The 15,872-nt window shown below is 58.9% G+C and overlaps 1 protein-coding gene across 1 annotated transcript in view; it reads right to left on the bottom strand.

The window, feature by feature from the left end:
* Positions 1 to 15,872, bottom strand: part of TMEM104 (transmembrane protein 104) — a 40,111-nt gene that overhangs the window by 14,988 nt on the left and 9,251 nt on the right. Inside the window, exons 7-8 of the mRNA XM_081109511.1 lie at positions 13,060 to 13,159; positions 12,545 to 12,653 (exon numbers count right to left, since the gene is read on the bottom strand). Of these exons, the coding sequence (XP_080965637.1) occupies positions 12,545 to 12,653; positions 13,060 to 13,159 (209 nt within the window). The remainder of the gene's footprint in view (positions 1 to 12,544; positions 12,654 to 13,059; positions 13,160 to 15,872) is intronic.

The raw sequence follows: 15,872 nt of genomic DNA, 5'->3' as shown, positions 1-15,872 counted from the left end.
GTAACAGGGCGAGGAAGCAACAGGTCTTAGAAGATTGCATGGCGAGTGCTGACCTGCGGGGGCTGACTGCTGGGGGCCGGGGCTAGCTGGGGCGCAGGGGGCAGCGTGCCGATGGCACAGCTGCGTGGTCTGGACCCCCCTGGAGGTGACTCTAAGACTAAGTGGTCAAGGACACTGATGCCCAGACTACAGGGCTGTCCTTGTGGGGAGCTGGGGGTTAAGAGCTAATTGGGGTTAATGGCAACGCAGCGGGAGCCCCTCCCTCCCCGGGAGCTGAACTTCCCACGCGTCCTTGCAGTGCAGTGAAGACGTTCAAGGATTCTATTTTTATTGCTCGCGTGGCTCTGAGCATTTTGGTTTGGGAGTTTTCATTTTCCCAACGAGAGTGACAACGTCTGGGGCTTCATCCAAAAGAGGGAAGCGAGTTCCGAGGCAGCGAGGACCCGGGAGGGACAACGGGCTTCAGGCCCCCTGCCCGGTCCCTCTTTAGGGCGCGTCCCTGCCTGCCCACAGGCGGTGAGTCTGCCCTGGAGGGGTCTATCCCCCCCAGGCTCCTTGGGGGCTGGGCCAGCCCAAAGGCGTCCGCCTGGCACCGCTGCGGTCCCCCTGGCCTTCTTATTGGACAAGACTGTGGACTTGTGTTGTCTCTTTTGCAGCTGAAAGGCCAGATGGTACTGGATGGTGGGCAGAATTCCAAGGATTTGATGCCCAAGCTACAACCTTTGTGGTTTGGGTGGAAAAGATAAATATTGTGGAAAACCCACACAGTCACTCACTCAATGACTGTCAGCCACCGGGGTTTATAAAGGACAGCTTGGCTTCTCATCGCGTGAGAGAGCACGCCCCATGTCCAGGGGAAAAGACAGGCCGGACTTGAACGAGGTGGGCGTCAGGACATGACAAGGCGCTGGGTGGGGCCGAGGTGCGTGTGCCTGAGGCCGTGGGAAGGGGCGTGAAACAGGTGGGAGGCGGGAGGCTGGGGCCTGTGCCTGGAGAACCAGATCTGACACCTGCTCAAACATCTCACTGCTCACCTTGCAGGTACCAAAGAGAAGTCGGAGAGACAGATGGGTGGTGAGCCCCCTCCACCTCCTGTCCCAAAGGCAGGGTGTCCCTATGGCCCTGCTGAGGGTGGGTGGCTCCTGTCCTGCAGTGCAGAGCAGAGGGTGACCGGGTCTCCAGGAAAGAAGGGGCCGGCGAGACATGGAGTTTTTCTGGCTGGAGGGTGGCCGCCAGCTGTGGTGAGCCCTGGGCGTGAGCAGGTCGAGGGCTGACGGAAGAACCTGCCCACAGACCCAGCGGTGGCAGGCCACCCGAGGGCAGTCTCATCCACTCAGACATTCCCGGAGCGAGTCGCTGTGAGGCCCCAGGCTGGCTCCAGACACAAAGGTGGGTAAGGAGAGCCCTGCCCGTGGAGCTCACAGTGAGGCAGAGCAGCAGCACACGCACACAAGTCCCATGAACAGGTCCCAGGAAGGCCACGGCGGGAGGGGACAGGCGTGTGCTGCAGGAGTCTCGGGCAGGGATCCGAGCTCCGTCTGCAGGAAGCAAGGCTCGTGAAGGGCATCTTCGGAGGACACTGGCCAGCGAGGTGGGGCAGTGGTGAGAGAAAGTCCCAGAAGGAGACTGGAGCAGACTGTGCCACGTGAATTCAGACACCGCCTTGCACAGAGGCGCCTCTGAAGGGTTTTGAGCAGGGACACGACAGTCGGATGCACTGGAGTCACTAGGGCTGAAAGAATGAAATACCATGACCTCGGGCCATCCTCATGCTGGGAGGGGCCAGGGAGCAGGACTGTGGACGCACACAGCGCGTCCCCTGCGTGGGGGTCCTCTCTGCTGAGGGGAGGTTTGAAACGACTTTCGTCCTTTGAGCCACAGGTCTGGGAGGCAGGGAGAGAACGTGCCTGTCCACCCAGCTGGGCTGTGGTGGCAAATGCGTGACTACGCCCTCAGGTCCCTGCAGCGAGCCCCAGGGGACCGGTGTGAGGAAGGTGACATGTCCAGGGCAGGCAGTGATAAACCCTCTGTGGCCAAAGGAAACGGGTCTATAGGGGAGGCAGGGCTTTCCCCGCGGGGAGTTTGGAAGCTCAGAGAGAGCAGCGACCTCGCTCCTCTCCGTGGGCTGAGTGAGCAGATGCAAAGATGACAACTCCCGGGACCGAGGCCCAGTTTACTGGCTCTCACTTTTAGCCACTGAAACCTGTGGTGGAGAATCAAACCGTTTATGCGGAATGCCAGCCAAGGGAGAGATGGGCACACGGTTCCCCCGAGGGCTGCTCCTGGAGGGCTGGCCTGTGGGAGGCGGGTGGCTGCCTTGCACAGAGAAAGCTGGAGGAACTCACCTGCCTGGCCACACGACTCAGGGCTGGGAACGGCCATTGGGGAGGGGGGCCAGCTGGTCCTGACAGGTCCTTAGAACACCAGGACTTGGGAACAGGTAGGTCGGGAGTGCTCTATACCCCATGGACTGTGTCATGAGTGACGGGGGGGGGGGGGGGGGGGAGCCTCTGGGTCATCAATCCTGTCCCTCAGTCCTCTTGGAAAAAAGCTCCCCCACCCCCGGCCCTCACCACCACCTGCCTGCCAGGAACCCAGCTGCTCAGACACCCTTGGCGATGAGCGGTGTGCGCGCCCCATGGGCCTCAGCCTGCAGGGCTGTCTGTCTGCATCTCTAGTTTCCCGTAGGAATCTGATTGCTTGTGGTGCCTGTGAGGAGGCAGAGCCATCGCTCTCTGTCACCTCCACTGCCTGGTGCTCGAGCCGCTCGAGGAGAGGTGCCAGGTGATCACTGCAGATGCTCTCCACTCCTTCCCTTCCTTACTCGCTCTAGCTCTACCGCTGTCTCTGAGCAGGAAGGGCGGGGGGGGGGGGGGTGCCGAGCTGGAGCTGGGGGCAGGGAGGGAAGGGAGTCAGGTGCCCAGAACACGGGAGCCCAGCTGGCTCCACCCCTTCCCCGCTGACGTGCGACCTCGAAATAGACCCGCACAGAGCGGGATTGGAACAGGAGTCTGCCGGCACTGAGTAACCTTGGAGGTGGGAAGGCAGGAGACAGCACGCCAGGCGAGCTGGTTAACTGCTCTGGGGAACTGGCTACAGAAACTAGACCAACAGCCCCAGCGTCCTCCCTCATGGACACTCAGTGACTGGCACACGGCGGGCTCCGAGAGGAAGCCCAGAGCACCATCCGGAGGGACCCCAGAGGGACTTGTCAGTCCCAGGTAACAAGGCAGGCGCCGGCAAAGGGATGGTGCTGGAGCCCTAAGAGTCTGGAAGCGTCCGATCAGAGCAGGCAACGCTGCCTGTCTGCACCGAGTGCCTGAGGCATGGACCCCAGGGTTTACTAATAACCTGGGCACCGCCTGTCCCTGGTAGGGGCAAGGCCCAGGAGGCCTCTGGCCGCTGCCTTCACAGATACACTGGGCAGCCATTCTCTAAGGCAGTGGTTCTCAACCTTCCTAATGCCACGACCCTTTAATACAGTTCCTCATGTTGTGGTGACCCCCAATTTCATTGTTACAAATTGAACATAATTAAAGCATAGTGATTAATCACAAAAACAATATGTAATTATATATGTGTTTTCCGATGGTCTTAGGCGACCCCTGTGAAAGGGTCGTTCGACCCCCAAAGGGGTGTGACCCACAGGTTGAGAACCGCTGCTCTAAGGGCAGCCAGGCTGACAGGACCATTTACGCCTGAGAAGGGTCCTCTAGGGGACCCTCCTCAGAACTGGTCCAAACGCAGATTCCTGGCCCTGCAGCCTTAGATTCTGCTCCATGGGGCCTGGGGTGAGACCTAGGAATCTCTACTTTTAAAAAAATATGTATATTTTTTAATTGATTTTTTACAGAGAGGAAGGGAGAGGGATAGAGTTTGAAACATCAATGAGAGAGAAACATCAATCAGCTGCCTCCTGCACACCCCCCACTGGGGATGTGCCCGCAACCAAGGTACATGCCCTTGACCGGAATCAAACCCGGGACCCTTTAGTCTGCAGGCTGATGCTTTATCCACTGAGCCAAACCGGTTAGGGCAGGAATCTCTACTTTTAACCAGAGCCTGAAGGCGTTCTCATGCCAGTTGGTCCTGGAACCAAACTCTGAGACACAGTGGAGGCTCCTACTCCTGACCTGGGGGAAGGGCAAGAGCGGGCCGGGCTCCTGAGGCCGGCTACCTGCCCGCATTGGTGAGGAAGAAGGTGCCAGAACTGCTTGGATGCCCCAGGTTGTGTGTGTGTGTGTATGTGTGTGTGTGTCCTCCAGCCCTGGGCAGCACCCAGCACCTGGCCCAGCAGCCTCTTCCCTGATCTTGTCACGGTTTCCAGAGAACGTCTCAATCGCGCCTACAGGAAGTTCTTCCCCTGGCAAACCCGCTATGCCTGCCGCGGCCTGTGCCCTGGGCTCACACATGCCACAGAGCATCTGCTCAGCAACACCCCCCGCCGCACCTCCCCTGAACTTGCAGGCTTATTAAAATGGACCTTGGTCTACTCTCAGCTAATCCACCGGCATCCGGAGCTCATGCTAATTAATCAGCAATTAGTCATTAATGCGCGCCCTAATTGCTCATCTCCGCCTCATGCCCATCATGCCCGTGCCCCAGGCACCTTTCTGCAGCTCCTGTAGACCCTCAGGGGTTCTCGCTCCGCTGTGCCCTCGGGGCCAGCCTGCAGACTGGAGAACGTGCCCACAGACACTTTTATCCTCTGCACGGTCTGCGAGGCAGGCTGCCGGCTAGGAAGCCAGCCCCACGGAGGGGCACGGTTATTACTTTGGAATGAGTGCTTTATTTAATTAAACAATTATTGCCGAGGCCCTGGGGCACCATTCCAGAAAGACACCCGATTCCGCTTCTGACAGACACCCTGGAAGGCAGAGCGCGCTGCCTTCAGGGAGAGGCGCAGCACCGGGTGCTGCAGGGCCCTCGCCAGGACACTGCACTCATCCACGGAAGCTGAGCATCAGGGAGGCACGAGCCGGGGGAGGAAAGGGGTTTGGCATCGTTTCCATTCTAGTTAGCACAAGACATTTAAGGACATTCCAGATGACTTAGGACTACGAGGAGGCTGCTGGATTCTTTAGACCACAGCAGTGGTTCTCAACCTTCCTAATGCCGCGACTCTTTAATACAGTTCCTCATGTTGTGGTGACGCCCAATTTCATTGTTACAAATTGAACATCATTAAAGCATAGTGATTAGTCACAAAAACAATATGTAATTATATATGTGTTTTCCGATGGTCTTAGGTGACCCCTGTGAAAGGGTCGTTCGACCCCCAAAGGGGTCGCGACCCCACAGGTTGAGAACTGCTGGACTAGTTTTTCCCTGCATTTTTGGGAAAGCAAAAAACAAAAAAAACAAAAGGGGGGGTGGGGGGGTGGGTGGAGGGGAGCAAGGGATCTGAAATCAACGACCAGGACATTTCCTTATAGAATACAAAGCCATTTTTAGCCCCTGGCCCAGAAATGGAGGTGTGGATGCGGAGGGCCGCAGAGCGGAGACGGCCTGGTGGCAGCGCGGCAGGAGTTCGCCTGGAGCAGCTTCCGAGGGGCAAAGACTGAACACACACGGGTCAGCGACCAGGAGCACCAGGCTTGCACCCCGACGGGCAACTCCCTGACAGGGAAGGCTCGAGCCTCAAGCTCCGAGCTGCCTGGACCGGGGTGATGTGCGATAAAAACGGTCCCAGAAAAGCGCAGTGCAGAAGGTCCCCGCAGGGATGAGGCTCCCCGCGGAGACTGGTTTGGAAGCTTCCCAACAAGCTGGCCTGTGCAGGAGCGTGGGCCGTGGGCATGTCCTTACGCTCCACGGAGCCTCCAGCCCGGGCGTGTGTCCCCAGCGCTCTCTTGCCGGGGGGCTGCCCATGATGCCTATTTCTGCCGGAACTGGGGCTCAGGTTTCTGCACTTTTGCGCATGAACATATGGATGCCTCTCTAGACAAGAGCCGGGCTTCTGAATGTCCAATTCATAAAGGCTCCATTTTCACAGAGTAACATTTTAAACGCACGCACGAGGGGAACTAAGCGCTGGAGAGGAACCCGTGGCAGCCCTGCTGTAAAGTAACGACTCGTTTTGTAACCAATCATCGCCACCCCCAGTCTGCTTTATGCATTTGGATATTCATATAATGGGGTTTATTAAGCGTTGCTGAGTAAGGCTGAGTATGCTTGGGGCAGCGGCAAGGTTATGGCACAAGGAGAAAGGGTGAGAAACCAGACAAGTCAAACGGACCTCTTCCCACTGCCCAGGAACAAAGCCGGCTTGCTCGGGTGAGTGGTATTTGCAAGATGTACTCATTACTTTCCAGACCACGGGGACGGAGACGGGGCAGGGGGGCACTTACACTGCCAGCGTGGGGACGGGGTCTGGGGCAAAATTCAAGAGCCAGAACCATGTTCCCTTTACTCAGCAGGACCTCGACTAAGGTCAAAGGGCAGCGTCTGAGGCCCGCGGGAGGGGCGGGGGATTGTCCAGCAGAAACCACGCCCCCGGGCTAGTGATCCAGGTTCCCATGACCTGGTGTCTTTACTGGGAGCGTGGAGAAAGGGGCGCGGCGGGTTGAGCATCGTCCTCTAAGCTGGGGTGGCAGGTACCGACCACGGCGAACAACTCTCTCACTGAGCTGGAGGGAGCGGGCCAAACACCCAAAGGCGCCCAGACGGTGGTACTGGGGCTCAGGGAGGCGCGACCCCACCTCCTGGGAAAGGGGGGGCTGGCCCAGAGCAATGCTGGGCAGCAGCGGGGCAGGCACCGGGGAAGGCTGGCGGCGGTGCCGACCGAGCAGCGGCAGTGGGGTGATGAGATAGTGGGGACTCACGAGGTCCCTTGGTGACAGTGTGCTAGACAAGCATGGCGCTGGGGTGAGTGACAGAGTAATCGGGACTCATCTAGAAAGGCTGGGGCTGGGGCTGGGAAGCACACCAAGCCACAAGGAGCCACTCCCGGGACGAGATACACAGACAGCTCCACAGGAAAAAAATAAAAAAAGACAGAAAGAAAAACACCGGCCTGTCCCTGTATTATTGATTTTCTTGAAAAAGAAAGAGAGCAGCTAATCCTTTAACGTCAGTCACTTCAATCCGAGTGCTGATCGCTGGCTGAAGTTCAGGTTCACTCAGCATCAGAGGGGACTGTTTGGGTAGTGGGTGCACGCATTTGGGGTGTGGGCAGAAATTCGTTCTTCCTTGAGACCCGGGATCATGAGATGAAAGCAGAGGGTCACCAACTGAGGGGAGGGGGCCGTACACGGGGACAGGGGTCCCCCCAGAGGTCACGCCCACACACGCCAGAGGAGCTGGTGGAAGACACTGCAGACCCCGCTCCTGGGGTTGGCCAGGCAGGGGCGTGGCCAGGAGAGCCGCTCCGCTTACTGCACCTACAGTGGCCGCCCAGCGTGACTGGCATCTTCCCACCGGCAAGTGGGGAGAAGAGTGAGAGGCAAGACCACACCGCCCTTTCGGGAGCCTCCAGAACTGAACGAGGAGGAGCTGACAAGAAGTGCATTGTGGGAGGAAGAATGAAAGGGAAAGAAACAAGGTGGGCCTCCCTGGTAGGTCCCCGAACAGGCACCCTCCTCTGAAGGAGGTGCTCGGATGCCCCAGCCCGTGAGCAAATCTCCTCTCGGCTTGCTTCATATTTGGGGGTGGGGGTGCCAGCCAGAGAGGGAAGCTGCCACTGGCCGTTCACTGAGCGTAGGACCCTGCTCTGTCTCCAGACTCAGCCACCCCACCAGACGCCCCCACGAGGACAGCTCACTGTCCTGCCAGTCCTGCTAGCCTCCAGTGGGGGGCACCTTCCTAGCTCACGGGGCTTCATTCCACTCCAGGTCCCTGACACCGTGCAAACACGGGCAGCGCTGATGCCGTATCCTGCTGGAGTTGTGCTCTGGGGCGCCTGCCCCTGCAGGTGAACAGCAGTGTCCCCGAGTCTCCACGTCCTGTGAAGTCACTGCCGTTGCTGAAACCTGCTCCACCCCAACCTCCCCCCTCACTGGTCCTGAGGCCTCTAGGCCACCTCCTGCCCCACAACTGGTAAGAATACGTACTCAAGTGATGGCAGCGGTGACCCACTTATTAGCAGATGTCACAGCCCCAGGGCACGGCGGCGATGCTGGAAGAACAGGGGGGACGTGGCAGGGAGGGACACGTCCTTGGGAAGGCGCCTTCTGTTCCAGCGCCGCTTCGCTATCTAGAGCCGAGCGAGGGGCGGCCGGAGCGACAGCTAATCAATCCGGTGACGCGCAGGATGTGCGGACGCGGATCACTGCACAGGCACCTTCCTCGGGCCGCGTCTCCCCGGCCCCCTCCTCCCTGGGCCTGGCAGCGGGGCTGCCCTGCTAGCTGAGCAGGTCTGTCACCCGGGCCAGAGGTCGTGGCTGAGGGGCCGAGGAGCAGGGCCCCAGGCTCTGCCTCAGCTCTGTGGCCCTGGGGGAAGTCACAGCCTCCAAGCCTCAGCTTTTTTTTTTTTTTTTCTGCTGTAAAATGGGGATAAGATGTCACGGACCTTACTGCATGGCCCGAGGACCAAATCAGAAACGAGAAGGTAGCTGGCAACATGCTACGCCAATGCAAGACAAACCCCAGCAGGAAGAACCAGTCACGGCCTGGCACACCACTGCCCGGGGTGCACTTCTCCCTTAGGGCCCCCCAAAGGATGCGTTCCCCTCAGACAGTACTGTTTTAGGAAAGAACAGCTGGTTTGAAAAGCGGGCTGCACACTGTTCTAAGTGCTGCAAATGGTCAGTGGCAAGTGTCGCCGAGTAAGAAGGACCCAAGAGGGAATCAGAGGACACGCCTCCCGGCAGAGAAAGAGAACCCAGGATTCTCAGGGAAGGCCCGGGGGACCCTTCTGATGTTGCCTTGAGCCAGTTCCCAGACTCTCTGCTCTAGGAAGAGCGAGTCCAGCAGACAGAACTCCCCCTCGGCCCCCAACACACACCTGCTTCTTCAGGGGCATTTCCGGAGGGAGTCTGGGGAGAAGCCCTCTGTCTGGCAGAGGGTGGCGGGTCACTGGCCAGGCACCTGCATCTCTCTCCCTGGTCGCCCATGCCCTGGAGGTGGCTCTCACAGCTCCTGCATTCAAGGCAGGGTGGCAAGCCAGGGTGACCTTACCCTGTTCCAAGGCAGCCCACAAGCACCCCCCCCCCCCCCCATACCGCCGTGTGCGGCCGAGTCTCCAGCCGGGATGAGCTCCCTTCTGCCATCTGCGCTCCCAGCTCTGCTCGGCCCGTGCCTGCTGGGCTGCTGGTGACCCAGCAGCCCGTCCACCTGTGAATGGCGGTTGCTGCTCCTGTGACTGGCCAGGAGCCTTCAGCACTTGGGGAGTCCCACGTCCCCCCAGGCTTCCCTCTGACACTGCAAAGGAGGAGGCAGTGACGGGGCCCAGGCCCTGGGCAGAGGAGGTGAAGAGCAGGCTGGGAAGCACTGTGGGTATGAGGAGGCGAAACAGGAACACTTGGCCGTGCCCTTGACTCTCGGGGACTGCAACCCATGTTCTGGTTCCCGGGCACTGGGGACAGTCTGAGCCTGGACTGGACTGATTTACGGAGCATCCTAGCACTTCACCGGGTCCCTGGCACCTGCTCACTGTAGAGGAAGGAATGAAATGCTAAATTCCGGCTTTGTTTGCTCCCAAAGCCGCAGAAGCTCTGCAGAAAGCATCCCAAGATATCCAGCCCGAGGCAAGGTTGCGGGTTTGAAAGAGCACTTTGCTCGTTGATCCTTCAAAGGAGCAGGAGGGGCGGCGGGTGGGGTCCTGAGACGCTGAGGCCTGAAAGTAGGTCCTGATGTCAGTTCTCATGGGTCCTCATAACAGGGCTGGGTCGCTGCTGGCTCCAGCTGCGGCCACTTGCTGGGGCGCCCTGGGGAGCCACCTGACTCACAGGACCCCCACCTCCCACACCCTGTGATGCGGCCCCTCCGAGGAGGGAGAGGGAGAAACTCACTCACGCCGGCTGCACTGCACTCGCAGGACGTGGGTGGGGTGGCCAGGTGCGCGAGGGGAGGAGGAATTTTCCACTCGTTAAGGTCAAGGGCTTGGAGAGGGGACCGGGAGCTGCTGGGAGAGAAAGCTCCCTCCCTGTGTGTGGTCCTGACGCTGCACACGGAGTTAATATCCCCAATATTCTCATTCTGCGTGTGCAACGCAGCAGGCTCTGAAAATTAAACCGCAAAATGAAAGCCTGTACCTTTATCCCCAGAACAGACTGTCCCGGAATAGCAATGAAGGAGTGGTCACCAGGAGGCCCTTTCAAACACGCAGGCCCAGACAGGTGCACCTTCTGCCCAGGACAGAGAGAGGGCTGTGCCGGGGTGGGAAGGGCGCTTTTAGTCCGCTCGCTGCCTTGCCCGACACTTGGGTGAAGCCTGGCTGGCAGCAAAGTCAGAAACGGCTGGAAGAGAGGGGCACAGAGAGGGGCACGGGAGCCTCCAGAAGGGAAGGACAACCTTCTGAACGAGGGTGACTGGGGGGCAAGGGGAAGGACGACCTTGGTTCCCCATGATCCAAAGAGGCCGCTGGGGAAGATGCCATCAACACGAGCAACAGAGACCCCAGGACTCAGGAAGGAACCCACACCTGCCGACCCCTTCTCCACTCGCTTTGCCCCTCCCATCTCAGAAAAAGGGACGCAGAGCACCCAGTGCTTAGGGACTTAGGGTCGGGAGACACTGTCCTGCAGCAGCCAGGGACCTGGGAGCCACACGCAAAGCTGTGAAGTAACTCTGGAGACAAAGGCACGGCCCCCCTGCCGTGAACTCTCCAAAACGGGGGGTGGGGGGGGTGGGGGGGGGAGCACGTCGGAACTGCAGACATTCCAGCAGCCCCGAGCCCCCAGCAGTGGGCACGGTGGGAGGCAGCAATAGCCCAGAGAGAACAGGCCGTGTCCGCTCCCCGTCCCCCTCCTGTTTCTACAGCTTTTGCAGGCCCGGTGGCAATTAGCTGTAGGAGCTATAAGCACGTATCTGGGCGGCGAAGGCAGTAATTAATGCCCGTCTGCTTTCCTGAAGGTTCCTTCTGTTCGGTCGGAGTTATTGAGATTCGGGGAGCGAGGCTTCCAGGATGTGGAAGGTTTGCAGGAAGAAGTGCAGGAACAATCGAGTAAGACAGTGATGATGCTTCTAAATAATTCACCCGGCCAACAGCAGCAGCCAAGATTCCCAGGCTCCGGATCTCTTTTGCCGTGGGAGGGGGATGTGCCGGGCAGAGCCTGCACAGGGGCCAACGGCCCCCTGGGAAAGACCCACCCGAGGGCTCTGCATCGCCCCTCTGCCCACACGCTCCGTGTCTGTGTGAGCCTGCCCGTGCCAGTTAGAGATCCAGATGGGTTGCTACACTTCCTGGTACTTTTGCTAATGTTACCAATCGCTGTCTGTTGCAATGCTAAGAGGCTAACAGACCTGGGCTCTCCTGGCTGCCCACCCCCAAGGTGGGGAGGCAGGGAAGGGGGTAGGAGCTCAGATGCATTTCCACTAAAAGATCAATTCCCAGCCAGAGCCGAACGTGGGAGAGAAGAAACACAGACCGTGCGAAGGCTCCGGAAATGCAGAGGGAAAACTTCTCTCCCAGGGTTTGGGCCACAGGACTCCTCTGGTAGGTCTCTGGGGTGGGGCTGGGGAAGGCAGGACAACCACTCAGCAGCCCCGGGGGTTAACGAATTCAGACCCGAACGAACGAACGAACGAACGAACGACACAGCCGGCAGGGCCTGCGCGAACCTTCGCCAGGATAGGCGTAATTAACTTAAGAGGCCGGCTCCCCGAATCGCTCACTCTCCAAATCAGCTAAGTGGCCACGTGTCAAACTGTGTGTCACCCAGCACACCGAAATGTGTGTCAGGCTGAGGACCAAGAGGAAGCAGAATATTAATAGATACTGCAAAAGGCAAAGAGAAACATTTCTCAGTCCTGCCCGCAAAGCAGGCAGAGATAAATAACTGTCTGGTTTTGTATCTTATTACTTCTCCTCCCCTCCGCCCCCGCCCAATGGCACAAAGCAATCAAGAAGGAGCCTGGAGATTCATCATCTTCCCTTGTCGGCGGGGGGGCGGGGAGCAGGGAAGACGGGGAGCTCAGATGGCAGGGAAGGCTGGTGGCTCAAAAAAGCCTCTAGGGTCCCCCTGGAAAGCCAGTTAACATGGCTCAGTCCTGCCTGCCCGCGGGAAACCTGGGGTCCACCGTATGCTCCTGGGCTGGCCAGGAGGGAGGTCAAAGCATGGACGTCTCCAGAAAAGTCGCCCTGGCACTCACTCCGACGGGGCTTTGCTAAGACTGCCCCTCAAAACCCGAGCGACGTTTGCTGCCCTGGAGCTGGCAATGACCGGAATGCCAACTCCACACCACATACGACGGAGGCTGGCCGCCAGGACACTCTGGGGCTAGAGTCTTAGTGACACGATCCACCTTCTGGCCAGGACCAAGGCCCCAGTAATGAGCAGAGTGTGGAGCCACACAGACCTTTCTCCCGGGAGGGTTGTGCCAGAGGTGAGAGGCAGCCCACACGCCCAGGCGGGGCGGGGCCGCGGGCAGGCGCCAGGCCACTCACCAAGTAGACGCGGTAGACGTCCCCTCGGCGCAGGGGCCCCCAGCACAGGTCCGTGTCGTTGTGCTTGGTGTCGGCCTCCACACCGCAGGAGTCGTTGCCAGTGGCGCTGCTGATAAAGAGAACAGGGGCTCAGAGGGGCCCTCCCCGCTTGGCTGGAAGCACACAGCAGGTCACATCATTAATCACCGGCAACCACTGAGCTCCCCACTCCCCCCACAGCAGCTTTTGATCCACAAACCGAATATTCCTGGGTTTTAGGGCATGCATCACTTGTTCCTGTCGCACCGTCAGGACCCCCCCCCCACCCCCGGGGGATTCCCAGTCACCTTCCCGATGGGGCAGGGCAGGGCAGGGCACAGCTGTGGAGTGGGTCTCTGAGGGACAGTATGCACAGCTGGCTGGGTCGTGCTGACGGATTCACTCGGTGTGTGTTTCTACTCTGAAAACCCTCCCCTGACCGCCCAGGAAGCCCATGTGGCAACACGAGGGGGGTGGGGGGGGGAGGGGACACTCACCAGGACACCTGCATGAGGGAGAAGGGCACGGCGGCAGCGTAGATGGCCAGGTCCCCGTACAGGTAGATGATGATGCAGAAATAGAACAGGTTGACCCCCACTGGAAGGAACAAAGTCACCAGTCAGGCAGCCACAGGAGCGTTGCATTCTTTTTAGAGGACTCAGCTTCTACCCCTCCCATACCTTTTGGTTCTCCTGGCTCCTATTCTCTCCCAAAAGGATGAGAAAACGACCCCAAAGCTACACTGTAATGCAGGCAGGAGACACATCTGCTCACGACTTTCACCCGAGAGGGGCTAAGTGAGGCTCCAGACAGGTGCCAGGTGAGTGAGAGGCGTGGGCTGGCTGGGGAGGAACCAGAGGCACCTTCAGGCTCGGGACAGGGTGTCTGGGGAAGGGGTGGAGGGGAAGGGGATGGAGGGGAGGAGAAGAGATGTCCTGGGTGAGGCCCCTGGGCCAGAGCCCCCTTTACAGCCAAGCCCAGGCTCTAAGACAGAAGATGCTGCCAGGGAATTGAAAAGCAGAGAAGGTAAGAAAGCCCAGCTTCTAAAGCTACAATCGGGAGGGTAAAGCCCTCAATTTCCAAAGACCAATGGCCAAGCCGCGGAGGGTGGGGTGGCCAGGCGTGCGAGGAGAGGTGCTGGGAGAGGCAGCGCAGCAGCGGTGCTCCAGGTGGGCCACTCTCCTTACGAAGCGTGGCCAGGGCGGACGCAGGCTCTGGCGGGGCACATGGGGCTCTCTGTGCAGGGGCGAACCCTGGTCCCCTGACCTGCAGGAGGGGCCTGCACTCGGAGCTGGGAGTGCAGGCTCTGGTCCTGATCCCATTGGTCTCACTTCCCAACACCCTGACCGCCTCCAACCCCATACAGTGAGGACTCCACCGGCGCTAAACGCCACGTGCCTCCAGCTATAAAGACGCCGAAGAAAGGTCTGGGCCCTGCAGCCCCAGGGTCACAGCCCGACAGCCAGTCTCAAACCTCTGTTCAGACTGGCTGCTCATTTTGATGGTACTGATCTCAAGTGGCTGGCTTCACGGGGAACAGAAAGAAAAATGAAGTGACAGCTGCCTCCCGATGCCGGTGGCTCAGAAAAGCCTCCGGGGCCCCAGGGGAAAGCCGGGACATGCTCCTCCTGGGCTCTCTGAGGGCGGCTCTGCTCCTAGGAATCTGGGGGTAGGGGGGTAGGGGGGAGAAGACCAGGAAAAAACAGCCTTGAAGGAGCCCAGGAGCCTCAGACAGCCTCACTGTCCAAGCTCAGTGGCCCCCGCGGTCTGCCTGCCACTCACCCAGGCTCCAAGGACAGCCCGCGCCCCAGCTTGTCTTTCTGCAGCGAGGAACTCCCCTCCCCGCCACCAGCCTCTCCTTCACCTGCCACAGAATCAGGGAGGAACTCCCCCTCCCAGCCTCTCCTTCACCTGCCACAGAATCCGGGGTCAGCTCGGTTTATAAACTGCCTCTGGCCCTCCCTGATCAATACATTTCATTACAAGACACAAAATGTTGGAAGATCAATGAATTTCCTGAGAGGACGGCAATGTTGGAGGCCCGGCATTCCTAAGGACAAGAGATGAGGCTGGACTCATTTTGTGGGGGTGGCGGCCTTTGGTGAGGGTGGTTGGTGACAATCTGTAAGTCGGGAAGAGAGCAGAGCAGTGGTTTTCAACGGGGGGGGGGGGGGGGGGGGCAATTTTGTCCCGCAACCCCTACTGGGGACATCTGACAATGTCATAGCTGGGAGGTGCTGCTGGCAACCAGTGTGCAGAGGGCAGAAACGCTCCTCAGCACCCAATGCACACAGGACAGGCCCCCTGACAAAGGGTGGTCCGGCCCAGCGGCAGCAGTGCTGAGTGGAAACCGGAGACGACGTCCTCTAAGCGGGCGCTGCTCGCACACAGATAGGCTTGCGAGGTAAACCAGGAGCCTAGCGCACGGGGAGGGAAGACAAAACCAAACCACAAGTTCCTAGAATTCTTAAGAAATCAGTGCGGACTACAAAACACGCAAATCAGAAAGGAGGCTTAAAAGGTAAGCGTCTGCCCTCCAACGTACTTTTAAAAAAATTTATTTTTATTGATTTCAGAGAGGAAAGGAGAGGGAGAGATAGAATTGAGCCCGCAACCCGGGTTTGTGCTCTGACCAGGAATTGAACCGTGACCTCTTGGTTCATAGGTCGACACTCGATCACTGAGCCACACCGGCCGGGATCTAATGTGCATTTATTTCAAAAGCTTGCAGTTGGAAGGATGGTTCCCGGGGGGACATGTTTACGATCTCTTATCTTAGTCTAGTGAGGTGGGGGAGGCAGAAATGGAACAAATCGACACAGAAGTGGGCAGACACGACCGATCTGGTTTTCGTGAATCCTGGAAACCCTCTGTGAGGCTGGCACGGGGGATGGGAGCGGACGCTCGGGCCACCTTTGGCTGCTGCTGACAACCTTTTGGACTAGACAGTCCCATCACACCACCAGGGGGGAAGAGAACACTCAGTGCCCTAAAAAGCAGCAAGAAGCTTCCAGTTCCTACACCCCCATCCCCACCCCAGCTCTAAGTTAGTTCAGCCACGTTCAAAACGGAAAAGAGCGGGTGGCAACGCCCCCCGCTGCAGCCAGGGGCTCCGGCAAAGGGGCAGAAATCTCCCAGGGGAACTGCAAAGGCAAGGATGTCAGATGTGTTGGACTCTAAGAAGGAAAAACAGGTCTGAGCATTAAAAAACGACACTCTTGCATAGCTCCTCTTCCAAAAGAACAAGATTGGCCACGGAGGCATAGGGTGTTTCGGTGAAACACCCAACAACTCAGCACCTGAGCTCGTT

Source organism: Myotis nattereri (genome assembly GCF_964212035.1).
Source record: "Myotis nattereri genome assembly, chromosome: 16".
In the NCBI taxonomy this organism is placed as follows: domain Eukaryota; kingdom Metazoa; phylum Chordata; class Mammalia; order Chiroptera; family Vespertilionidae; genus Myotis; species Myotis nattereri.
The sequence above is the reverse complement of the archived record's forward strand: the minus strand, read 5'-3'. Positions and strand labels throughout refer to the sequence as shown.